This window comes from Henckelia pumila, chromosome 2 (assembly GCF_033568475.1).
Source record: "Henckelia pumila isolate YLH828 chromosome 2, ASM3356847v2, whole genome shotgun sequence".
NCBI classification, from domain to species: domain Eukaryota; kingdom Viridiplantae; phylum Streptophyta; class Magnoliopsida; order Lamiales; family Gesneriaceae; genus Henckelia; species Henckelia pumila.
The window spans coordinates 122,294,552-122,322,490 of NC_133121.1; the positions used below are offsets into that span (position 1 = coordinate 122,294,552).

General features: G+C 36.6%; 1 protein-coding gene across 3 annotated transcripts; it reads left to right on the plus strand.

The window, feature by feature from the left end:
- The first annotated feature begins 1,453 nt into the window (after nt 1-1,453).
- LOC140880459 (uncharacterized) lies at nt 1,454-14,679 on the plus strand. Of its 3 annotated transcripts, XM_073284918.1 has the most exons (4): nt 1,454-3,917; nt 4,014-4,075; nt 7,580-8,607; nt 14,468-14,679. In XM_073284918.1, the coding sequence occupies exons 1-4, from the start codon at nt 3,846-3,848 to the stop codon at nt 14,515-14,517; spliced, it is 1,212 nt and encodes a 403-aa protein (XP_073141019.1). In that variant the 5' UTR covers nt 1,454-3,845; the 3' UTR covers nt 14,518-14,679. The 3 variants fall into 3 exon arrangements, 1 of the variants encoding a protein (XP_073141019.1); XR_012149667.1 differs by lacking the exons at nt 7,580-8,607; nt 14,468-14,679 and adding an exon at nt 6,979-7,207 and having other exon boundaries at nt 3,842-3,917; XR_012149666.1 differs by lacking the exons at nt 7,580-8,607; nt 14,468-14,679 and adding an exon at nt 6,979-7,187 and having other exon boundaries at nt 1,459-4,075.
- Nucleotides 14,680-27,939: the final 13,260 nt, after the last annotated feature.

Here is a 27,939-nt window from a genome sequence, read left to right on the forward strand (position 1 = left end):
TATTTTTAATTTTATGCATAAATACAACTATTTTTACATTCATTATCAATAATGTTATTAATTTATTTATTATTATTTGAATAATAATATCATATTATTATCATCAAATATTTATTAAGAAAATAAATAATGCATATTGAAATGAGTATGTATTAAGGAAAGGATATTTTAGGATTATTAACTTATAAAAGGCTATATTGAATAATCATTAATAAAGAAGGCTATTTTTAAAACTAAGTTATTAGCATAGGCTATAATAAGTAATTTCTCATGTTTTTATAATCGGACTGTTTTAACCGGATGGTCGAATCGAAAAAGCCGTTTATATAATATAATATAATTAAAAATATATTTTAAATTATAAAAACCTAAAAATTTTATATAAATAGAAATATATATTTATATAGTTTGAAAACTAAATAACTATATAAATATATTCAAAAAATATGTAAACTATAATATTAATAAATAATATTTTTAATGAAAAAAAAAATTCAAATAATCATGTATATTTTTAATGTTATTAAATTAAGATTTTAAAATAAAAAACTAATTTTTCAAACAAAAAAATCGAAAAACAATTTTTCGGTTCTTGACCAGTTATGCCGGTTCAACCGTTAAAACGGTTTTTTGGAGTGTTTCGGATCAAATCAGTAACCAATTTTAGGTCGAACCGGTTGAATCGATCGGTACAGTCCAGTTTTCAAAACATAGCAATTAATTGTTAATATCACAGCAAACACATCATCATTTTTAATTTCACTTAAACATTTTTTGTTGTCACGTCATTATTTTCTTATGCTACATCAACATTCTATGAAGAAAGGATTAAAAACCAATTATAATTTAACTTATAGGACCAAAATCCAAAATTAAATACTTACAGGACCAACACACAAAATAGGCAAACTTACAGAACCATTTTGACTATATTCCATGTTAAATAAACCAAAATTTGAGGGAAAATGTATTAAAATATTTAAAGGAAAAATAAAAATCCTTGTTATTAAAATATATATTTAAAAATATTATATTCTAAAACATTAGATCCTAAAAAATTTCATTAAAAGTGACTAGAGATTTAATCGAATCGAGTTGAATTTTTTAATGTTTGAGTTTGATTTGTTTATAATTGAGTTGAACTCGAGCTTTATTTAAAATATATATTTATGATTCACGAGCTTATTCGAATTTTTATTAAACTCAAATTAAATGAACTTAAATTATAATTTTATGAGAGAACAATATAATATTTTTATTTAAATTTGTACTTTTATTCTTATAAATAATTTTAAATTTTTTTTTCTATATTTCTTATAAGTAAAAATATAAAATCTATAAATTCAATAAAAAATTATTATTTTTTATTTAAGAGATAATCCACGAGCTTACTTAAAAAAAATATTGAAGTATAGTTTCTGACCAAAAAAAAAGAAAGAAAGAAAGAGAAAAACTCGACGAATTTAAACAAACTTTTATGGAATTTATTTGATTTGGGGTTTAAGGGTTACAAAATGATCGGATAGTAGCCCACACCGCCACTAGGTCATCCGTGCTCGTGTCTTTTCACCTCGGAGCTGAAGATCCCCAATCGCCATTCTGAGAGAAATCTACACGAGAGCTGTTTCTTTCACGTTTATGTGATTGCAGGCTAGTGATTTTATCATCGTTTCTGAATACATTAATAATTTGAACGCAATTGCAATTTTTGTTCGTGATGTATAGAAGTTGTATTTACCTGCTTTCGAGAAGTTATGCATCTGCTGCATCTCAGCGCCAAGCTTCTTTCTCTTTTTCTCGCCTTCGTTTCTTCTCTACCTCTTGGAAAGCAGCGCGACCCTCAAACGGTCTTTCCGTTTCTGATTACTTGATTCGAAGACACCAATTCTCTCACGAAACGGCTTCACGAATCGCCTCTGTTTTAACTCGTCTAAACGACCCAGAAAAAGCTGATTCAATTATGTCAACCCTGAAAGAGAGTGGATTTTCGAAAACCCAATTGGAGAGAGTTTTGACCTATAGACCTTTTTTGCTCTCGGCGAGTATCGAGAAAGTTATCAAACCTAAAATCAAGATTTTTCAGGATTTAGGCCTTTCGAAAAGTGAAATTGCCAATATAATCTCTAAAGATCCTGTGATTATGGGTTGCAGTGCAGAGAACAGAGTTCTTCCTTCGTTAGCTGTGTTGAAAAGTCTTTTTGGGTCCGACGCAGAGGTGACGAAGCTTTTGAAGGTATCTGGGTGGTTCCTCATGATGGATTTGGAAAAGACTCTGGTGCCCAATGTCAAATTCTTGGAGAGCTGTGGTATTCCCAAGAAGCAGATTGTTGATCATATCTACTTTTTTCCGAGATTTCTTTTACATAAACCAGAGGTTTTAAGGAAATGTGTTGATAAGGTTGATGAAATGGGGGTCAGTAGGAGCTCTAAAAGTTTTATTTATGCTGTTAGGATTCTGCGTTCATTCAGCAATGTGAATTGGGAGCTCAAGTTGAAAGCTTTTCGGGATTTGGGTTTTTCTGAAACTGAGATTTTGAAGATGTTTCGGACCTCACCTCAGGTGTTTACAATATCAAAGGAGAAGATGAAATTGGTAAAAGAGGTTATTCTGACCACTGGGAAGTACGATCTGTCCTGTATCGTTCGTTACCCTGTTTCACTCATGTACAGCATCGAGACGAGGTATAAACCCCGGCTGCAAGTTCTAAAGATTTTGGAAAGAAAGAAACTTATAGAAGATTGGCCTAGTCTTGGACTGCTTTGCACGATCTCAAATGCTCAGTTTTCCAATAGATTTCTTGCCCCTTATTTCGATGAATTGAGTAAAGAATCTATTGACGAACCCGGTGGTAAAGATAAAATAAACATGAAACAATTAGCATCTTTGTGGGGAAAATTAAGATGAGATCTTGGCGTGTGTTGTCCGGGACAGTGTCGGTGCCTGTGGTGGGAACTGATTGAACCTAATAGGTTCCTTGTTTTTCCACAGCTTGGCTTGTAGTATTACCCAAACTTTCATAACAGATGGTTCTTATTGTCACTAGACTTGTTTTAGATTTGATTTACACCATTCTCTGCAGCTGAGGCGTTGCTCATTTCATGTTCATTGGAAATTAATATTTTTATTTTTTTTTATCCGTATTTCTACTAATTTATGGAAAATGTTCAGACATTTAATTGATAGTAAAACACGTTCTGAACGTGATATACCTCTGTTCTTGAAATCTTGGAGTTTATTCATGGCAAGCACATGAACACTTTGTCCAACACTGCTGTTGAAATGTCTCTTTCATTTTCTTTTCTTGTCCCTGTTGCTATCGGCGGTATGAAGTTTTAGCAGGCAATTGTCATCCTTTGGAGACTAGTGTTTACTGTAGGACTTCAAAAATACACTGCGGGTGGTAAAAAAAGTTTTGATGCCTGATGCTCCTCGTGGTTGTTCCAGAAATTTTAAAAATTTTGACGTCCTGTTAGGTCTTTGTAGTCGGATGTGATGAAACATTTTCAGAATGAGCACACAATCAATTAGTTCCTTCTCTTCAGACAGTCATGGATACCAAATTGGCTTATTCCTCTGCAGTGTAACACCTGTTTACTTAAGCTAAACTTCATTCAAGTGAGCTACATTCTATTCTGGTGGAGGGAGATTTTCTTCTTAGTGAATTTCATCAAATTTTCTCTTCAATTAATGTGGTGTTACTCTGATCGCAAGAAAGAACTGTGGATACACTAGCAACTTTAAAGGTGCCGACTTCAATTGTAAGGTAGCACTCAGAGGAAAAATTATTGCATCTTCTTTGGAATGCTAACTGGATGCTTGGGTGCTGCTGAATTGGACTGCCACAATGTGGTTGGCTGCAAAATCCTTCAAAATTCCTTTTGCTGCGGGCATACCAGATATGTGCGCTCTCAAACGAGTAAGCAATATCTCATTTTAATGGTGCCTGTGGTTCTGTCATCTAAATTAGTCTTGAATACTTCGCTTAACCATCCATAATCTCCTGAGGATCCAGTCAAGAAGTTCAGCTCACCGTGTATGGGAACCGAATGAGATGCAATGTTCATCTGGTTGCAGGTAATAAGTTAGTAGCTGTTTCTATCTTGTACAAGTATTCTGGTTGACATGTCTTTGTAGATACTGATTCTGCAGCATGGAAGTACTTTATGAAGCCCCCTTCATTGCTTATAATACTGCTTCGAATTTCTTCCAGCAGAAACGTGAAAATTAGAGTGAGAAGAATAAAACCCCTGCTTTATTTTCAATCATCTCCTTTCAAATAAAATGAATTATAAAATAGGTCGATTAAATTATCACCTTTTTTTTTTTACTTTTTCTTTTTTTCATATTGTTCGAGTTAAAATTAACATTGCATATAACTATTAAATCTTGGAAAAATCATATGCGCGCAACAAATTAATTCACCGGAGTTGATACATGTAAACACTAAATTATTTAAGTAAAGATTGAATGCTTCATTCTCATGGTTAAGGCACACGAACTGAGTCGAGCTTGACTCGAAATTAATTAAATATTAATTGAAAATTAAATTTCAAGGTCGAACTCGATTTGTGAAAATATCGAGTTATTTGAGCTCTTGTTTGAGAAAGTTAAAAAAATGTATGTAGCATTATTTTAGAGTTTAAAATTTGTATTTATTTGGACAAAATTAATATATCTTCCAAAAAAAATTATACAGTTATTTGAGTAGCTTAAGAACTATTCATGTAACACCCGATATTTTTAATACGTAAATTCGCATGCATAATTAGGGATTTTATTTATTTAGAATTTTAGATTATGGGTTAAATAATTATGTGAAATTATTTGTGCATGATTTAAGTTATTTTTAAGCATTTAACCCATAATTAGTGATTTTCATGATTTATGGATATTTAATTATTTTATCGCGTTGACGGGACCGTGGACGGACGAGATGACAACTTTCCATCCAAATTATTTTATGAGTCTTTTAGGAGTCCAAAAATATTATTTTGAGTTTTATTTTCTCAAAATTTTCAGTATTTAATTTTATATATTTTTAGGAGTCCGTTTTTATTTAAATTAAGCCAAAATATTGACTTTTTATTATCTTTAAAATTCCCAAAAATTATAATTTCGGGATTTATGTTTTTTTTTAGATTAGTAGGTATTTTAAAAGTTTAAAATCTTATTTGTATGTTATATTATCTACATAATTATTTTTATTCTAAATTATTAACCTATTTTAAAACCTAGACTAAACCTACCCCCAACCCCACGCCCTTCACCATCAGCCGCCCCACCTCCACTCTCCATCATCTTCTTCATTGTGTCAACAGCCAAGGAGACTCCATAGCCACGTTTTGAAGGTCCAAAGCAAGCCATCTTCGTCCCGTCGTCCCGGAAACGTCTACGCAATTTCGTTCTTTTAATTCTTCGGTGAAAGGCATGATTCCTTCTCTATTTTTTTCATGACATATCAGTGTTATTATGTGTGTGTTGAGTTTGCATCGAATCCTTTCAAGATTTTTCAGAAATTCACTCGGTATTGATGTATGCATATGGTTCTTGAAAATTTTGATCATATTCACGTTTTTACTAGCCATGGTGGTTCTAGCTGCTGGTTGAGGGTTCCTAGGTCGTGTGAGGGTTGTCTAGACTCGAATGGCTCGAGTGGTTCGAGCCAAACGAGCCTAGGAAACCAGCTGGTGCAGATCGGCTCCTGTAGGCGCGCAGGTTAGGGTTGTGTGGAAGGGGGCTCGTGTTGGGTCTCGTGGCTTGCATGGGGTCAGGGCTAGGGCCAGGTTCGAACCGCCCAGACGTGGGCTACGTCTGGGCGGCGGGGTTCCGGCCAGGGGTGGCCGGAGCAAAGCGGCAGCAGCCCTAGAAGGGCTGCTGCCCGCGTGCGCAGCAGAAACAAGGGGGGGGGCCGTCGGGTTTAGGTGCTAGGCTTGGTTCCGGGTCGGGTCAAGGGCCTGGGTCGGGTCTGGTAGGTAGTAGGGTCGGGTCAGGTGGTTCGGGTCCGGGTTCGGTGGGCCGGGCTCGGGTATTTTATTTTTTTAAGATATTATTTAAGTTTAAGTGTTAAATGGGCTTAATTAAATCTCAAAAATTTAATTGGGTTCCATTTAATTATTTTGAGTCAAATTATTTATTTTGGGCTTAATTAATTTAATTAAGGGAGTCCATTAATTTTATGGGCCTTGGGGGCCCATGGAAATTATTGGGCCAGTCTTTGGGCTTTTGGACCCATTGTGCCAGATTAATTATTTAATGGGCTTAGAAAAATTAATTGGGCTTTAATAAATTAATTGGGCTTAGAAATGTGTTAATGGGCTTAAGTATGTTAATGGGCCAGTCTCAGTGTTAATGAGCCAGATTTAAGTAAATGGGCTTGAGAGTGTAGGGCCAGCAGTTCAGTACAACCCATGAGAAATTTCATGTGTCCTGATTATATATTTAATTATTTTATGCATGAAAGTTATTTTAGTATTTATATGTTAGTATAAAAATTAAATTAAATATATATGAAGGACACACATTTTATTTAAGTACATGCATTCATGAAATAATTTTATGCATAATTAAATGTTTAAGGTTGAGCAATAATAAAATATTTTATGTTGGAAGTTGAAGTAGTGTGACAATTTAAGGGGGATTCGTCCCCATATGTGAACTATTGAAGTGCAGTTTACTGCCAATTTAAGAGGTGATTCGTCACCGCCACGTACGTTGGTTTTCACACTGATCAGTATTTAATGTATGATTTAAGGTTACACTACGGATACAACCATGCGATGTTAGAAATTTAACTGCTCAACAATATGTATGTATTATGTTATTTAAGTTAATTTAAGTTATGTTTATGCCATGATATTTTTTAAGCATGCTCATTCATGTATATGTTATGTATTAATATTTAATTGTTTTAAATTATTTTAAACCCTTGTTATGTTAGCATGTTGGGCCTCTAGGCTCACTACACTGGTATGGTGCAGGTGAGTTCGTAGAGGAGGATGTAGCTCCCACCGGCGGCGAGGACATATGAGCGGACATGCAGTGACCCCGTGACCGTGATAGATGTCTGAGTCATTGCATGTTTTAATTATGTCAGCATGTTACACTTTTTAATTATTTTTCAGTGGTTGTGGTTGAATATTTTCAGTGCATGCAAATTTTTACATCATTGTTCTTATGCAGTATTTTTTAATTAAATGTTTGACTCAGATATTTATTTTATTTAAAGAATGCAATTTTTATTTAAGTTATTTATTTATTTATTTATTTTAAATATTTTTATTCTGTGCATGTATGTATGGGCATATATGTGCATATTCTATTTAGTAAGTATATATAAAAAAAAAATTTTCCGCATATTTATTTATTTAATAATTATAGAGTTAGGGTCGTTTCAGTTGGTATCAAAGCACGGTCCTTGGAGGGGTCATTACTGCTATGCGAGCTCAGAAATCCACGCTACCGGTCTGTAAGTTTTAAGTGTTTATAGCATGATTTAATTTTTAGAATTTAAGTTAGCATTAATTTTAAACCACTTAGTTATGCATGGCGATTTACGTAAAGAAATATGTGGTGGTGCAGAATGCCTCCTAGACCGATGAACAGACGTGGGGGATCTCCACCTACACCTCCACCTCCACCTCCGCAGAACCCTCTAGCAGCATTGGAGCAGGACAATGCGAATATGATGGCAGGGATTACTGCTCTGTTAGAGCAGCAGGCTACTTGTCCCAGGTTGTCCTATGAGGAGGACGTTGCTGAGAGGTTCCAGAAGAAGGGACCCAAGGAGTTTGTTGGTACCACCGATCCTTTGGTGGCTGAGGGATGGATTCGCTCTCTGGAGTTCATCTTTGCGTATATGGGGATCACAGACACCGACAGGGTGAACTGTGCGACGTACATGCTGAGGGGTGACACAGCGCTATGGTGGGAGGGTGCTGCCAGGGGAGTTCACATTCCTACGCTGACATGGACAGAGTTTAGGCGTATCTTCTACGCCAAGTACTTCACTGAGGATGTGCGCAGTCGCATGATCCGTGAGTTTATGAGTCTCTGTCAGGGGGACAAGACAGTGGTTGAGTATGTGAGACAGTTCGAGGGGGTCTGTCACTTTGTGCCTCTGATTTCAGATAGTCCACCAGAGAAGTTGAGGCAGTTCGTGGAGGGTTTGAAGGTGGATATCAAGCATGACGTTCGCATGACAGACGTCCTTACTTATGAGTCTGCAGTCAGTAGAGCCTTGCGTTCCGAGGAGGGTCGGAGAGAGATCCAGAGGGAGCAGCAGGGGAAGAGGCAGTTTCAGGCTGGGTATCAGCGACCATCTTCGCAGCCTCCTGCGAAGAAGCAGTTTACAGGGCTGGCTAAGGGCCCGAATACACAGCAGAGGCCACATCAGCAGAGGGGCGGGGCCCCTAATGCCATAGGTTATCCTACTTGCCCGAAGTGTCAGAAGATGCATTCGGGACCTTGTCTGTTGGGAGCAGGAGTTTGCTACCACTGTAGGGAGCCAGGGCATCAGATAGCTAACTGCCCGAGGAAGAAGAACACCGCTGGTAGGGTGTTTGTGATGCAGGCCGAGGAGGTAGATCCAGACACATCCTTGATCACCGGTATATCTTACCCTAGCATTTTAATAATTTTCCCTTGGTTAAAATTTCGTCTTTATTTTGGAATTTTTGTTATTTGGGTATTTAACTGCATGTTAGAATAGGAAGCATGTTTTACTTGTGATTAGAATTAAGAATTAGTAGTGTCTCGTTGGGGAAAATTTAGTAGTGGTATGAAATTGTTGGGAATTTTCTGCGTGCAGGGAGAATTCTAGTTGGAGGCAACTCCACGTTTGCGTTGCTAGATTCAGGGGCTACACATTCGTTTATCTCCCTGGAGTTTATCAGACGGGTAGGCATCACACCTGAGAGTAGTGACAGTGGGTATGATGTTACTATGCCGTCAGGGCAGATTATTTCTACCTCGAAGGTTATTCGAGGACTGGAGTTGGAGCTGCAGGGACACTCCATTCGAGCAGATGTGGTGGTTTTGCCATTGAGTGGATTCGATTTGATTTTGGGCATGGACTGGTTGACAGTCAATGGAGCTTCGATTGATTTTCGTTGGAGATCAGTGTCAGTGAGACCAACAGTAGGCGACCCGTTCACTTTTCATGCATCTCAGAGCAGTGATATTCCTCAGGTGATATCTCTTATTCAGGCGAGAAAGTTGTTGACACGGGGCTGCCAGGGGTTTCTAGCGAGTATCGTCACGAATTCAGAGCCATCTAGCAGATCATTATCAGAGATAGAGGTGGTTCGTGACTTTCCGGATGTCCTTCCGGAGGATGTTGTAGGAATTCCACCAGTGAGAGATGTGGAGTTCAGCATCGACTTAGTGCCAGACACCGTGCCTATCTCTAAGGCACCGTACAGACTTGCTCCTACCGAGATGAAAGAGTTGAAGGAGCAGATTCAGGAGTTGTTAGAGAAAGGCTTTGTTCGTCCTAGCTTTTCTCCGTGGGGAGCTCCGGTGTTATTTGTGAAGAAGAAGGATGGCAGTATGAGACTGTGCATCAATTACCGAGAGCTCAACAGGGTCACAGTGAAGAACAAGTATCCACTGCCAAGGATAGAGGATTTATTTGACCAGTTGCAGGGAGCTTCAGTGTTCTCCAAGATCGACCTGCGATTTGGTTATTATCAGTTGCGTGTTAGAGATGCAGATGTGTCCAAGACTGCTTTCAGGACACGATATGGGCATTACGAGTTCTTAGTGATGCCATTTGGGATGACCAATGCTCCAGCGGTTTTCATGGATCTCATGAACCGAGTCTTTCAGCCGTATCTAGATCAGTTCATCATCGTCTTCATTGATGATATCTTGATCTATTCTAGGAGCATCGAGGAGCATAGACAGCATCTGCAGACAGCCTTGCAGACTTTGAGGGAGCATCGTTTGTATGCAAAGTTCAGCAAGTGCGAGTTTTGGCTTGAGCAGGTGGCATTTCTTGGCCACATTATTTCGAGAGATGGGATTGCAGTTGATCAGTCGAAGGTTGAGGCAGTGCAGAATTGGGGTATTTCGAAGAATGCTTCGGAGATTCGCAGTTTCTTGGGTTTGGCAGGATATTATAGGAAGTTCATCAAGGGTTTTTCCTCTATTGCAGTACCCTTGACTTCCTTGACCAAGAAGAATGCGAAGTTTATCTGGAGTTCAGACTGTCAGAGGAGCTTCGATCAGCTGAAGGAAGCACTCACTACTGCACCGGTGTTAGCAGTGACAGTACCACACGAGGAGTTAGTGGTGTACACCGACACGTCTAAGCTAGGTTTAGGCGCAGTGCTTATGCAGTGTGGTAAGGTTATTGCGTATGCGTCGAGGCAGCTGAAGATTCACGAGCAGAATTACCCGACGCATGACTTGGAGTTGGCAGCAGTGGTTTTCGCTTTGAAAATCTGGAAGCACTATCTGTATGGAGAGAAGTGCAAGATTTTCACAGACCACAAGAGTCTCAAGTACTTCTTCACACAGAAGGAGTTGAACATGAGACAACGCAGATGGTTGAAGTTGGTGAAGGACTATGACTGTGACATTAGCTACCATCCGGGTAAAGCTAATGTAGTGGCCGATGCTTTGAGTCGGAAGTCGTCAGTTGTATCATGTTTGACCGTACAGTTACCACTACAGAGCGAGATTCAGAGATTTGGCTTGGAGTGTTATCCGAGTGGCCATGCACCGAGCTTGTCAGTGTTGACGGTGCAGCCAGTTCTGCGAGATCGGATTAGGGAGGGACAGTCTACTGATGAGGAGTTGCAGCGATGGAGACAGAGAGATGAGGCTCGGGGTAACCTCTTGTATACAGTGGTGGATGGTATCGTTCAGTACCGTGGTAGTATGTGGGTACCGAACGTCGATCAGTTGAGAGCTGAGATTTTAGCAGAGGCTCACACATCTCCGTACTACATTCACCCCGGAAGTACGAAGATGTACAAAGATTTGCAGCTATTGTATTGGTGGCCCGGGATGAAGAGTGACATCGGGAGAGTGGTGTCAGAGTGCTTGACTTGTCAGCAAGTCAAGGCAGAGCATCAGCGTCCAGCAGGACTTCTTAGACCTCTTCCTATTCCGGAATGAAAATGAGAGAATATTACGATGGATTTTGTGGTTGGCTTACCGAGGAGTGCCAGAGGTTGCACAGCGATTTGGGTGATTGTGGATAGACTCACCAAGTCAGCTCATTTCTTGCCGGTGAGGACTACTTATTCTTTGACACAGTATGCAGAGCTTTACATCAGAGAGATTGTTAGACTGCATGGCATACCAGTGTCTATTGTGTCAAACAGAGATCCGAGATTCACATCTGCGTTTTGGAAGAGTCTGCACACAGCTTTGGGGACTAGGCTTTTGTTCAGCACAACATTTTATCCCCAGACAGATGGTCAGTCTGAGAGGGTGATCCAGGTTCTCGAGGATCTTCTGAGAGCTTGTGTCATTGATTTTCGGGGCTCTTAGGAGACTAGACTGCCATTAGTGGAGTTTACCTATAACAACAGTTTTCAGTCGTCTATAGGTATGACTCCTTATGCAACATTGTATGGGAGGAGATGCAGATCTCCTGTGCATTGAAATGAGGTTGGTGAGCGGATTTTACTGGGTCCTGAGATTGTGCAGCAGACAGCTGACATAGTGACTCAGATTCGAGATCGGATGAGGACTGCTCAGAGTCGGCAGAAGAGTTATGCAGATGCCAGACGACGAGATTTGGAGTTCGCTGTAGGTGATCACGTATTCCTGAAGGTGTCACCGATGAAGGGAGTAGTGCGTTTTGGCCGGAGAGGCAAGCTTAATCCGAGGTATATAGGGTCATTCGAGATCTTGGAGAGAGTTGGCACGTTGGCCTACCGGTTAGCTCTACCACCGGGGCTAGCGGCAGTACACAACGTTTTCCATGTATCCATGCTTCGGAAATACGTCTCCAACCCGTCGCATGTGTTGGATTTCGAGCCCTTGCAGTTGCCACCAGATCTAGTGTATGAGGAGAGGCCAGTGCGGATCTTGGCTAGGGAGGAGCGGAGGCTTAGGACGCGGGTCATACCGATGGTCAGAATCCAGTGGCTGAATCACTCGGAGGAGGAGGCTACTTGGGAGACCGAGGCAGACATGAGGACTCGCTACCCGGAGTTGTTCGGGTAAGTACTTTAATTTCGAGGACGAAATTCAATTTAAGGGGGGGGGGAGAATTGTAACACCCTTTATTTTTAATACGTAAATTCGCATGCATAATTAGGGATTTTATTTATTTAGAATTTTAGATTATGGGTTAAATAATTATGTGAAATTATTTGTGCATGATTTAAGTTATTTTAAGCATTTAACCCATAATTAGTGATTTTCATGATTTATGGATATTTAATTATTTTATCGCGTTGACGGGACCGTGGACGGACGAGATGACAACTTTCCACCCAAATTATTTTATGAGTCTTTTAGGAGCCCAAAAATATTATTTTGAGTTTTATTTCCTCAAAATTTTCAGTATTTAATTTTATATATTTTTAGGAGTCCGTTTTTATTTAAATTAAGCCAAAATATTGACTTTTTATTATCTTTAAAATTCCCAAAAATTATAATTTCGGGATTTATGTTTTTTTTTTTAGATTAGTAGGTATTTTAAAAGTTTAAAATCTTATTTGTATGTTATATTATCTACCTAATTATTTTTATTCTAAATTATTAACCTATTTTAAAACCTAGACTAAACCTACCCCCAACCCCACGCCCTTCACCATCAGCCGCCCCACCTCCACTCTCCATCATCTTCTTCATTGTGTCAACAGCCAAGGAGACTCCATAGCCACGTTTTGAAGGTCCAAATCAAGCCATCTTCGTCCCGTCGTCCCGGAAACGTCTACGCAATTTCGTTCTTTTAATTCTTCGGTGAAAGGCATGATTCCTTCTCTATTTTTTTCATGACATATCAGTGTTATTATGTGTGTGTTGATTTTGCATCGAATCCTTTCAAGATTATTCAGAAATTCACCCGGTATTGATGTATGCATATGGTTCTTGAAAATTTTGATCATATTCACGTTTTTACTAGCCATGGTGGTTCTAGCTGCTGGTTGAGGGTTCCTAGGTCGTGTGAGGGTTGTCTAGACTCGAATGGCTCGAGTGGTTCGAGCCAAACGAGCCTAGGAAACCAGCTGGTGCAGATCGGCTCCTGTAGGCGCGCAGGTTAGGGTTGTGTGGAAGGGGGCTCGTGTTGGGTCTCGTGGCTTGCATGGGGTCAGGGCTAGGGCCAGGTTCGAACCGCCCAGACGTGGGCTACGTCTGGGCGGCGGGGTTCCGGCCAGGGGTGGCCGGAGCAGGGCGGCAGCAGCCCTGTGCGCAGCAGAAACAAGGGGGGGGGGCCGTCGGGTTTAGGTGCTAGGCTTGGTTCCGGGTCGGGTCAAGAGCCTGGGTCGGGTCTGGTAGGTAGTAGGGTCGGGTCAGGTGGTCCGGGTCCGGGTTCGGTGGGCCGGGCTCGGGTATTTTATTTTTTTAAGATATTATTTAAGTTTAAGTGTTAAATGAGCCTAATTAAATCTCAAAAATTTAATTGGGTTCCATTTAATTATTTTGAGTCAAATTATTTATTTTGGGCTTAATTAATTTAATTAAGGGAGTCCATTAATTTTATGGGCCTTGGGGGCCCATGGAAATTATTGGGCCAGTCTTTGGGCTTTTGGGCCCATTGGGCCAGATTAATTATTTAATGGGCTTAGGAAAATTAATTGGGCTTTAATAAATTAATTGGGCTTAGAAATGTGTTAATGGGCTTAAGTATGTTAATGGGCCAGTCTCAGTGTTAATGGACCAGATTTAAGTAAATGGGCTTGAGAGTGTAGGGCCAGCAGTTCAGTACAACCCATGAGAAATTTCATGTGTCCTGATTATATATTTAATTATTTTATGCATGAAAGTTATTTTAGTATTTATATGTTAGTATAAAAATTAAATTAAATATATATGAAGGACACACATTTTATTTAAGTACATGCATTCCTGAAATAATTTTATGCATAATTAAATGTTTAAGGTTGAGCAATAATAAAATATTTTATGTTGGAAGTTGAAGTAGTGTGACAATTTAAGGGGGATTCGTCCCCATATGTGAACTATTGAAGTGCAGTTTACTGCCAATTTAAGAGGTGATTCGTCACCGCCACGTACGTTGGTTTTCACGCTGATCAGTATTTAATGTATGATTTAAGGTTACACTGCGGATACAACCATGCGATGTTAGAAATTTAACTGCTCAACAATATGTATGTATTATGTTATTTAAGTTAATTTAAGTTATGTTTATGCCATGATATTTTTTAAGCATGCTCATTCATGTATATGTTATGTATTAATATTTAATTGTTTTAAATTATTTTAAACCCTTGTTATGTTAGCATGTTGGGCCTCTAGGCTCACTACACTGGTATGGTGCAGGTGAGTTCGTAGAGGAGGATGTAGCTCCCACCGGCGTCGCGGACATATGAGCGGACATGCAGTGACCCCGTGACCGTGATAGATGTCTGAGTCATTGCATGTTTTAATTATGTCAGCATGTTACACTTTTTAATTATTTTTCAGTGGTTGTGGTTGAATATTTTCAGTGCATGCAAATTTTTACATCATTGTTCTTATGCAGTATTTTTTAATTAAATGTTTGACTCAGATATTTATTTTATTTAAAGAATGCAATTTTTATTTAAGTTATTTATTTATTTATCTATTTATTTTAAATCTTTTTATTCTGTGCATGTATGTATGGGCATATATGTGCATATTCTATTTAGTAAGTATATATATAAAAAAAAAAATTTCCGCATATTTATTTATTTAATAATTATAAAGTTAGGGTCGTTTCAATTCAAGTATAGACTATATATTAAAATTCGAACTTGACTCGAATAAAGTTAAATCAAGCTCGAGTCAAAATTTAATCGAGCCGTTTATAAGTATCTCGACTCGTTTTATGCTTCACCTTGTCCAAATATTATGTCCACATTTCAATTTGAAAATTGAAGTAGAAGAAATAAAATAGTTCGATCAAAATAGGAGAATATTTTGAGTGTCGAATGTAAATATATATATATATTTAACAAATAAAATTAAGGTCATTTAACAATTAATGGTGAAGCTTTTTTTATACCTTCAAAAACACCCTCTAACCATCTAATTATATATATAACATATTTTATTTTCACTTGTAAAAATTCCAAATTAAAAATTCGATAGGTTTCATGTTAATTTAAATAAAAAAATCACTTCACTATTTAATTTTCTTATAGAAGACACGCTACGTGCACCACAATTCACTATTATATATATGAAAAATGAGTTGAATTCATTATTGTACATGTATTAAATATAATAAAAATCAAATAAATGTAATAAAAAAACAAAAATAAAAATGACATGTCTTATTTTAAACCGCAATATTAGTTTGATATGAAATGAGATGAAATAAGACGACCAAAACATGTGGCCTACTTTAGGAAAGAACGAAAAGGGGATGAATTGTATTTGGCATAATAATACTAAAAACGGGTGATTGGTCTTGCATTATTTTCTTCCTTCTTTATTTTCTAATTTGGATTTCATTTTATTTTGTATGAATAGTATATTATTTCGTTAGATAAATTTAAACATGATAAATGATAATACATACACACATATATATATAAGGAAGGTCGGACCAACCCAATCTTTATGTGGAGTGAGAAAAATAATATTTTTTATAGGTCGAATTGACTAGAAGATTCGTCTAAAAAATTAATCTGTTAGTTGGTCTCAGATGGTAGAGTTTTTGCGATATATAAACATAAATTTATATATAGTCGATTTCTTTGAGACGGTTTCACGAATATTTATCTTTAAGATCTTTCGATTTTTACAATAAAAAGTAATAACATTGACACTAAAAAAATACTTTTTAATGAGTGACTCAAATAAGAAATATGTCTCACTAAATCAATCTATAAAACCGTTTAATACATGATATAATTTTCACATACTTTTCATAGCAAGTAAATTCTTACATAATGGAATTTATTATATTTGTCTAAGCTACGAAGTGTGTGAGAATGAAATTGAAAACCCGTCAGTTAGTTTTTTTTAATATAAAGTAAAACAAAAATCTATAATGATAAATTGTTTTTATTCGTTTATCTAACAAATCTCACATATCTATTTGAGTATTCATAAATTAAAACTTTATTTCTCAACTCAATATAATTCATAGCTTTTATTTGCTACGTTCACGTGAATTTGTTGTTTCTCATGATAACTTTTGATTTATTAAATACAATCTATAATTTATGGGGATGGGGTGCCGGGTGTGTTAATATCTCAAAATTGGAAAGTATTAAACCTTCCAATATCTGAGACAGTTTATTTATAGCTGTATCAGGCGAACCAAATATAAATTATCTATTTCAGCATGACAAATATATCACAATCAAACTGCAAGCATTAACAAAAGGTTATTATAAAAGTTTTTTTTTGAAAAAAAATAATTTTTAAAAGTTATTTTAAGAATATATATGTTTTTTATAACTATTCTATAAAAATATATTTATAGCTAAATATAGTTTTAAAAAACTTTTGAATAACTATTTTATAAAAATATTTTAATTATAATTTATTTTTCTTAAATTTTTTTATTTGCGATTTATATATGTGTGCGTGCGTGGGGAAGACTTGAATTGCTGCAAAGAAATGAACATAGTGAAAGTGTGAAGGGCATTATTATGTCGAGATATATATATATATATATATATATATATATATATATATATATATCTTTCCATGAAAGGGTGTTTGATAGCTTTATTGCTACACTTTCTAAGATTATTGCAAATTATTAAAGTAATCTGCCAAAGACCTAACCATATTATTAGACCTATTCTATCTAATAATTATAATTTATCCAATAATATCAGCCAATGTTTTTTTTCCCTTTTTTATTGCATCAATGGGGGGTGGGACTCTATTTTGCCCATTTTGTAGCTTATGAGATGAGATTTAGAGTTTATTACAATGAAACTCTCTGTCCCACCACTGTGTTTCTTTTTTTATTTTTTATTTTTAGGTACAAGAAAAATTTGTTACAAACGATTCTGAAATTCGATAAATTGTCTCAAACTTGTGATAAGCCATCGACAATACATCACTGGTACGAGTTGGTTACAAGTGTTTTAATTTTAAAAAGATTTATATATGAAGTCGGAATCTTCACCAAATTATACAAGTAACATATAAATATTATCAACCAACCATTTATTCACTATAACCACTATACTAGTTCCAAAACTCAACTTGATCCCCTCCATCAATGAATTTGTCTGCCAACCCTAATACAAGAAGCAAAGACAAAAGAGCGTGCACTAAGTTGAAACTTTACATCCTTTTATGCATTTATTTCAACTTTTAAGTCCTTTCTTAATATTGGTGTTGGTCCACATGGGTTTAGTTTGGTATCTCTCACTATTCTAAACACAAAATTTCGTTACTCTATACAAAGATATATGATGCATCAACACGGTGAGGACTTTGGCCAAAGATTATCCAAAATTATATAATTCGAGAGAATATATATATATATATATATATATATATATATATATATATATAAATTAATCCATTATTATGTAAGGGAATGAGGGTTGCACATAAACTATTTGAGATGTTGTCACAAGATGTTGACCATACCTACAATAACACCTTGAGTTATAACTTGCAGCGGAATAAAATTAAAGCGTAAATAAAATAAACAAGCAACCAAATAAATAGACTCAATATGATTTAAGCAAGAGTATAAAATACTCTTGCAGCGCCTCAGGGCAAAAATTCACTAGAAAATAAATCAAAAAGTTTTACAAACCCTAACACTAGTGATTATTGTAAAATTCAATTTCTCAAAACAATTGAGAAAATAAACCATAAAAATAACTCCTAAAAATTCTATTTAAGATAGAATAAATAAAATAGAGTAAGAAGTTAAAAATCTTGATGCCAAAAACTTGTATAGTCGAAACACTCTTCAATCAATTATCTTCAAGTGTTCTTCAAGCATCAAGTAACCTTGACCGATTTGAGCTTTCAAAGATCTTCAATCCTTCTGTCAATGTACGTGTATGAAGCTCTTGGGAAATCTCACGGTCTCTCTCTATCTCTCCTTTCTTGTGAACGCCTATTTTAAATAAATAGACCAAGAATCCTTCTTCAATATATTTCCTTGTAGGCGTAGGATTTCTTTGATTTGATCATATCAAATCTACACAAATAAAGAAAGATAAATATTAGATATGATATGTTAAATATTCTAATCAGCTTATCAATATCGCAAATAGGAAATAAATCACATAAATAAAGATTACTTCATGTCCGAGAAAGACAAAAGATATTTAATAAACTCTTTTTCAAAATAGGATGATTTTAAGGAATAAAATATTCCTTTCAATCTCCCCTTTTTGCCTTTCTGGACAAAACATATTTAATTCACAAACATATCAACTAAACTCCCCCTTAATCAAAACTCCCCCTTAATAGATTTTCCTCCTAAGTATATCCAGAGGTGTTGTTGCAAGATGTTGGCAACATCTAGCTTATGACACCTTAAACAGAAACCATAAGAGCAAGGAGAAACACAATCAAGAAATCATATCAGAGTTAAAACCACATAAAAGACAGTTTTGATTATGATTAGGAAAAAACTAAACAAATAATAAACAAAAATCTAAACTAGCAAAACCAACAAAAAAACTAAAAACGAAGATTAAATTTGATTGCTCTCAGATTCAGCTTCTTCTGCTTCACTTTCTTCTCCCCCTTTTTGTTCAGAAGGGCCAGCTCCGGTTAGTAGTGATTCATAGTGAGCATTTAACCCTTCATAATAGGCTAGGTCAGCCTTTGCTTGTGCAATATTCTGCTCAGTATGCATCAATTGAGCTTGTATGAATGCATGATCAACATCATGAGCAGTAGAGGGGGGGGGGGGGTTACAAAAACAGAAGTGGCAGAGGAGGTGTTGGCAGCACCTGCCACAACACCTGCGGCATAAGCAGACTCAGACCAAGGAAGTTCTATCTTCCGATTTCCTTTGAGCAAAGCAGGTGCGATCTTTAGCAACTCTCCTGGAGAAATAAGTGCTTCATCATCATCCTTCTCAATATCTTGAGATAGCATCATAGAATAGATGAGTGATGGATAAGGCAACTTCAATGTAGGTTGAGCACCATCTGCAAAAGCCATGACTGTGTCAAACACAAGTCGGCCGTAGTTGAATGCAATTCCAGTGCCAATAGCATACAAGACAGGGGCTTGATGCTTGGTAACCACACTGAAATTTCCGGATGGAGTCCAAGTCTTCACAGCAGTTTTATGGAGGACAGAGTAAAAAAAAGTGAGCTTGGCTGCTGATAATTTCATAGGATGAGCTGGGTAAACAGTGACATGTCCTCCAGTGATGACAGATGTCATCTCATCAGTGGTAGGCAGAGCAGCATCATCAGAGGCAAGAGTTTGAAGAAATCCATTTATAATGGCAGGGGTGAAAGCGAAGATCTGCCCACGCACATAGACTTTTCCTTACTTCATGTATCTAGGATCCTTCACAGCTTCAGTGAGATTGCAGTAGAACTCACGCACCAGTTCTCTGCAATAAGGACCAGCAGTAGTAACAGTAGACAATATGTTCCTTACCTCGAAAAATCTCACCATGTTCTGAGCTCCATAGCTCTCAATATCAATGTTATGCTCCTCCAGAAACAGCATAGTTCTCCCAGCAATCAGCAATCTCCTTGGAGTAAAAAACAGATGAATAGAATGAGTTTATCTGGTATTCTTCGCCTAAGGTGTTGGTTGTCCAGGGTGTCGGCAACACCTTCCTCAGCACCATCCTCTTCTTGTTCAGAGTCATCAGAATTGGACTCTTCTTCCAACTCCTTCTCAGCATCTGAATCTTCACTCGAATCAGAGCTGGAACTATTAGAAGGTTGAGGGCGGTTGTCAGCAAATTCTGCGAGCATCTCCTCGTCTGGTTCATCTTCAGATTCTGGGACAGGAGCAGTACCAGTGGATGTAGGCTTCTTGCCTTTAGACTTCTTCATTTTAGCCATGAACTGGGCTATTGACATTTCTTTTTCATCGGACAGAACAGGAGGAACAGTAGATGTCCCCACAACAGTAGGTATAGATGCAGGTGCATCTGCTCTCAACAACAGTAGCAGCAACAAGTGGAGTTCCTGATTCAATGGACTCACTCTCAGAGGAATCACTTGATGATTTACTTTCAGCGGCAAAAGGAACCGGAATAGCTTCTCCAGACGGTTCTTGGGTACTTGAATTTCCTTTTTTTCGGTGTACAAGTTTGAAGTCTTCATCAGAGCTCTCATCCCCAGAGGTGAATTCAGTGTCCACCAGAGATGGTCTTGATGGTTGTCCTTTTCCACGGAATCGTTTGAAGGCAGTGTAATCTGGGTTGTATCCAGCTTGTCTCTTGGATCGGCGAGTTAAGGGTTTCGTGGGAAACACATTATTCACCACGCTCATGTCTGGTAAATTCTCTACATCGATGGCATTGCCAGGCTCTCCTGGAGCGATGGAGTCCAGAGGCATAGGTTCCTCGGCAACATGAATGATTGTTTGCTCAACCACAGGGTGTGGTGATGTAGGTGCCATGACACCTTCCGCAGCATCTTCCGTATATCCCATCTCAAAACAAATATCATGTGAATCAAAACATTTTCTTGCCATTAGAATGTGAAAGAGTGAACAGAGAAAAAATTTTAGGCAATAGAAAAACAGGGAGTACAGAGGATACAATGGTGCGAAACAAAGCAAGGAGATAATATTTTTCCTTAAACAGATAAGCACACAAACATATAAGGCACCAAATCTTTTCCTATTCTAACTCGGATTCTGAGTAGGCCCCAACGGTAACAAAATCTCCAACGGTAACTATGAGGAGAACGGTAACAAATCCGATTTAATTTGGCAATAAATCTCTTTGATTTTCTCCGATAATTTCGGCCCAAATATTTCACCAAATATTTCTAAATTTAACTCCTCATCTGAATATAACACCACTGAAACAAAATCCAATCACATTCAAATTAAAAAATTCAGAGGATAGGGCAAAAATCACAAATTTTGTTCGATCAGAATTTTTAACCTTTTGACTTAGTATATTCACAAATATGCATGCCCTAATTATGTCTAAAAACAGAGTGTGACATAAAAAATAAAATGCAATTTTATGTACAAATAAATGTTGACAAGTGAGGTCTTATCCACGATGTTGGCAACATCTCCCAGCAACACTTCAGGATTCAGAAAAATTATTATATCCAATTCATTATTTTTGCAGAAGTGGTAGCCTGCACACTAAAAAAATGATCTTCAAATGGACCCCTTTAGGTAGATTTTTCCATTTTCTTCTGATTATCAATCAAATTTGATGATTGATTCAATTCAAGCTTCATCATTTTTTTTCTTTTGTTATTCTGAATTTACAAAGTCACTTTTCACTTGGGACAAGATCATGGAATACACGAACGTCCCTCCACTACTTTATGACAAAGTCAGAACTCTTCTTTGATTAATCCACATTAAGCTGTAAAATATTTTGATGAGAATCCTGAGTGAAAACTAGTCGATGGTTACAAAGTATCAACCACATCACAAAACAGAATGAATGCATGAATGCAGTATGCCTAAGATCCTAAAAATGCACATGCATGAAAAGGTGTTGTCATAGGGTGTTGGCAACACTCTTGACAACATCTCGGTTCTGTCTATAATGCACACATACTGAGAGACTTCCTTAGACTGGAAAATCTCTCGAAATCCAAAGCTTTTGTGAATATATCAGCTAATTGGTTATTAGTTCCAACAAACTCAATTAAGATCATGCTTTTCTCGACCAAATCTCGAATGAAGTGATGTCTAATGTCAATGTGTTTGGTTCGAGAGTGTTGTACTGGATTTTTGGATATATCAATGGCACTTGAATTATCACAGTACACAATAAGAGTATCACTCTTAACACCATAATCATTTAGCATTTGATTCATCCAAAGGAGTTGTGAATAGAAACTACCCACAGCAACATACTCAGACTCGACAGTAGACAGTGAGACACAATTTGGTTTCTTACTATACCAAGATACTAAGTTATTCCCCAAGTAGAAACATCCTCCCGAAGTGCTCTTTCTCTCATCTAAATCCCCAGCCCAATCAGCATCACTAAATCCTACCAAATTAGGATTGGTTTCTTTAGTGTACCACAAACCCAAATTCAAAGTTCCAGCCACATATTTCAGTATACGTTTTACGGCCTTCAAGTGAGTAATTTTTGGGTTAGACTGGTATCTAGCACATAGACAAACACTATACATGATATCAGATCTAGTAGCATTTAAATATAAAAGACTATAAATCATGCTTCGGTAGAGGGTGTTGTCAACACCTTCGGAAACATCCTCCCTAGATAGTTTTTCATTAGAACCCATAGGTGTGCGCATGTGTTTAGTGTTGTCATTCAGAAACTTCTTTAAAAGATTTTTAGCATACTTGCTTTGACACAAAAATATACCATCATGCATTTGTTTCACTTGCAAGCCCAAGAAATATGTTAACTCACCAATCATGCTCATCTCAAATGTAGACGACATGCACTTCACAAAAACATCAACAAGATTATCATTTGAAGCACAAAAAATTATATCATCCACATAAATTTGGCAAATTAATATATTGCCTTGAGACTTTTGCACAAACAAAGTCTTATCAACTTCACCTCTTTTGAAGCCAATATTGAGCAAGTACTCAGTAAGTCTCCCATACCATGCACGTGGTGCTAGCTTCAATCCATACAATGCCTTTTTCAACTTATACACATAGTCAAGATGATTTGGATCCTCAAAACCCTTAGGTTGTTTCACAAAGACTTCTTCATTTAGGATCTCATTCAAAAAGGCACTCTTTACATCTATTTGAAACAGTTTCATTCTCATATAACATGAAACAGCAAGCAAAAGTCGGACTGACTCAATGCGGGCTACAGGAGCAAAGGTTTCATCAAATTCCACCCCTTCAACCTGTGTATACCCTTGAGCTACCAACCTAGCTTTATTCCTAATGATGTTTCTCGACTCATCAGTTTTATTTTTGAAAATCCATTTAGTTCCTATGACATTTCCATGAGCAGTACGCGGTACTAAGTACCAAACATCATTCCTAACAAATTGTTCTAACTCTTCATGCATAGCATTGACCCAAAATTCATCTTTTAAAGTTTCTTCTACCTTTTTGGGTTCAATGTTTGACACGAAACAAGAGAATCTTACCTGAGAATATGTAGAACTCATGCACAACAAACCTGCCATCTTTCGATAATCCACTTTCTCTTTCCTTCGAGTTTGCAAGTCTCCATGCACATCTCCAATGACCTGTGAGGTTGGGTGATTCTTTTGAATTCTGCTTGGAACGTTCTTTCCAGCTTCATTTACCTCACTGTTCTCATCAAAATTCTCATCAGTAGGCTTTTCAACTTTTGATTCTAGATTTTCTATAGGAGATGTTGTCAGAGTTGTTGGCAACACTCCTTTGACAGCATACCAGAATTTTCAAGCAGATCATTAACTTCATCCTCAGCTGTTTTCTTCTTTAGATCTGCAAAGTCATAAAAAACAACATTAATTGACTCAAAAATAGTCCGTGTTCTCAAGTTGTACATCCTATAGGCTCGGCTATTTGATAAATATCCCAAGAACATACACTTATCACTTTTTGCATCAAATTTAGCAAGATGATCCCTATCATTCAAAACGTGACATATCCAAAAACATGAAAATATTTAAGGTTTGGCCTCTTTCCCATGAAAATTTCGTAGGATGTCATAGTAGTACTGTAACGTCCCAATTTAACAATCGAAACGTTACTCAAACATACATACTTAAATTTAGTAAAAATAAAAATTTTGCGGAAGCATCATCTTCTTTATTAAAAGGAGCATATAAAAATTGCACATAATAAAATAGTATCTAAAATTTTTTGCCAAACATGGCCAACAACTAAAGAAAATTAAACTTGTTTGCCTCTCATCAAATAAAAAATAAAACAAATATTTTTAAAACATCTCCCAAGCTAAAGCGTTCACACTCATGCATTGCCCGTTGGACCGACCCCGGCCTCTTCTTCATGTTCGGTCATATAATCATCAATATAAGCATCCACATCATCGTTACCTGCACCATTCAAGTATAGTGAATCGAAAGACTTAGCAAGAACAGGCAGAAAAATGATTTTCTACTTTAAAAGAAAAACATTAACTTAAAATTTCATGCAATAAACATAACTTGATGTAGACATAACATAAAAATATTTGAGGTGATGAAGTATGAGTAGTGTGGTAACCGTCATAACGAGCCATTCATGGTTTCCTGTTGATCAACAAGCATATGACATTACGCCCGTAACCTTTCATTCTTTGGATAGCCGCTTCGGCGCTCATCCCGAAGTGCATACCCCATATAACCATCCCGTGAGCCATGTTTGGATAGCCGCTCCGGAGCTCATCCCGAAGTGCATACCCCATATAATCACCACAAAATGCATAATTCATCAAAATATTTTTCATGTATCATATCATTCATCTTATCAAATCATATCATATCATTTTCATAACCCTCGTAACATGCTCATAAAATTTTTCGTGATGCTACATGTTTAAATTCCTTCAAAACATTTCATGAGAAATTAGCTTTCATGAGAAAATCGCATAATCATGCAATACATAACTTGACCGATCCACGTGAGGCATTCCGTCCGTTTCGGACCTTGAAAACTTTAAACTTCTTCATGGACATTCTTAAAAAAAAAAAATTAAAATACATTAAAATATCAAAATCATGATTTTTAGGACTCAAAAACTCATAAAATGGGGTGGGAAAATTGAGCCTGAGGCGCGGGCGCACCGTCACGGCGCTGCCATCAGCGCGGCCGCGCGCACAACCAGCGCGACCGCACTGACCGCTCGCAAAAGTGCGGGCGCGCTGCTTGGCAGCGCGGGCACGCCTCCTGTGCGCAGACATGCGCGACTCAGGTGCGGGCGCGCTGCTTGGCAGCGCAGGCGCGCCGTCGCGACTCCTTTTTCCGAAAACTGATCTTTTCTGCACTTTTTCAAAACCACATTGCTTAGGGATGATTTTCCATCAAAAATACCATTCAACAACATAAAAATTTCAAAATAACTTGTACCAATACATCAAACATTCAAAGATTTTGAGTCACAAACCTTCATAACTACTTTTACCCAAAAATCTGATATATTGCATTCAAATCTTTCAAAACTCAATAAACATGAACCGAACACCTCAGGAATGCTTCACGTATCACAATCAAGCAACATACTCATAAAATTTTCAAGAAACATTCATAGATCATCAATCAACACCTAGGGTTTTATCTTGAAAATATCTATATTCTTGAATGGGTTTAAAAACAGTAAAAACTTGCCTGAATCGTCTGATTGGGATTAACATGGACGGCGGAACGATCGAGGTTTGAGAAGTGAAAGAACCCTAGCCTGAAGATCGCAGTGTTCGAGAGAGATTTTGGGAAAAGAAAAGTGAGAGTTCAAAATGAGTGTTCAGAAATAAATTCTGAACGCTTTTATTTTGTGACTAATGGGCTCCAACACGGCCCATTAGTTACTTTTAAAATCCTTTAATTTTTTTTTTACTCTCCCACTTAAATAAAAATACACTGCATCCCTTTAAACTTAATTTAAAATGTTTTCTTAACTCGTTTCAAGGTTAGACTCGTTCCTGCGACCCAAGATTAATTCCAACATGAAAACTTTAAATCATACATATGCTTACAATTTCAGGCATTTAAATTAATCACATAATTAAACATAACAATTAAACATTCTAAATAACATGCATTAAATCATATAATTTAATCAATTAACCGTGATTAAGCTAGTGGACTTTTTGGACCTTACAAGTACCATTCCTCAAATAAAATCTATTTGAAATATGACATGCAGTATTCAAGGCTTCAGCCCAAAAACGTTTTGAAATATTTTTCGAACTCAACATCACTCTTGCCATTTCTTCCAAAATCCTATTTTTTTTTTCAGCAATTCCATTTTGTTGTGGAGTTTTAGGAGCAGAAAATTCATGAGAAATACCTTTTTTATCACACAGACTAGCAAAAAAAGAGTTTTCGAACTCCTTACCATGATCAGTGCGAATACGGATTACCTTCAGATTATGTAGATTCGTAATCTTAGTGAGCAGTTGTTGTGAAAATTCCTCGCAAGCGTACGAGTGTCAAGTTTTAATATAGTGATTAAATCAAATATCGATCCCTCAGGGAGTAAAATGAAAATATTTAGTGCTTGTAATTAAAATTGTCTAAACTTTATCTAGAAAATCAATAATCAAGAATTTTGCAATAAAAATAAATAATCAGTGAAGTTTTTATAGCACGCACACAACTTTCAGGAAAAATCAATCAGAGAAAATTGGTCTAGAGGTATAGATTTCACCTGGTTTCAACAACAGTCAATCCTAATTAATTAATCTTCATGAATTTTAGTCAATTAATAGCCAAGAACACTTAAGTTTATTATTTCCCTCTCCCGAGCAACAAATAATGTTTATCAACTATAATTCAATTCCAATATTTCTATTAAGAATTTATCGCAGTGATCTATCACAAAACAATGTTCTTTTTAAAAGCTCTGTTAAAATCATACACTCTCCCGAGCTGTATAAATAATTAACAGTGTAGTTTCTAATGTCCTATTCAAAATCCTCTCTCCCGAGCAATGATTTCAAATAAATATAACAAATCAATTATTGATCAGATAATTTAAAAGACAATCAATTCTAGAAAAAAACAATTAATCTAGAAGAAACTCAATTCAATAAAATCAAAAATTCATGAAAGCGTCTACACCAGGTTCCATCCGACCTCTAGACTCTAAAAATTTAGTTCATAATAAAATTTTGAATAAACCAAAACATGTTCAAAAATCCAAACATAAATTCAGAATTAAATAAATAAAGATAAAAGAAACAAATCTGTCGTCGACGCCGTGTCCGGTCTATCGAACTCCGTCTTCGTTCTTCAAGTTAAAGCTCAAAATCCTCCAGAAATCTTCAAAAATCTCCCGATCAAATCTCTGATGTGTAGTGTTTAAGTGTGTGGCGGCTCTCCCTCAATCTGACAAAAATCCTTTTTATATGGTGCACAAAAGCCCACTCAAAAGCCCATAAAAATTATTTCCCGATATAATAAAATTTCCAAATCACAGCGACGGGGCGGGTGCTCTAGTGAAGGCGCGGGCGCGCCTTCTGTTCGACTTCAATTCTCTCGCCTTTTAGGAACTTGCGCGTTTGCTCTTGAAATCCTTCTTTAGCGCTAACTTTTAGCGCTAACTTTTAAATCCCATTAAGAAAGCCCATTTTCTTCCTTCTCTGATCGTTCCTTTCTTCTCTTCAATTTTCTCTTCTTTTCTTTTCCCTTTCTTTTATTCTTCTTTTCTCCTTTTTCCTCTCATTTCCACATAAATTCAATAAATCACTGTAAACACAAAAATAACAAAATACCCACATAAATCTGCTCGAAACAAATATTTAACAATTAAAATCATATATAAATTAAGTGTATAAAATACACTTATCAGCAGTTTCTTGAAGGCATCAAATGTGTCCGATTTTTCTCTCAGAAAATTTACCCAAGTATATCGTGAGAAATCATCCACACAAACAAAAGAATATTTCTTACCTTAAAGAGTGGGTGCCCGGTGAGCCAACTTGTGGCTAAGGGCTTTTATGACTCTATGTATAAACAATCTTTTGTTTAATGTAATTTACACTTTTATAATGGCGTTTACTTTA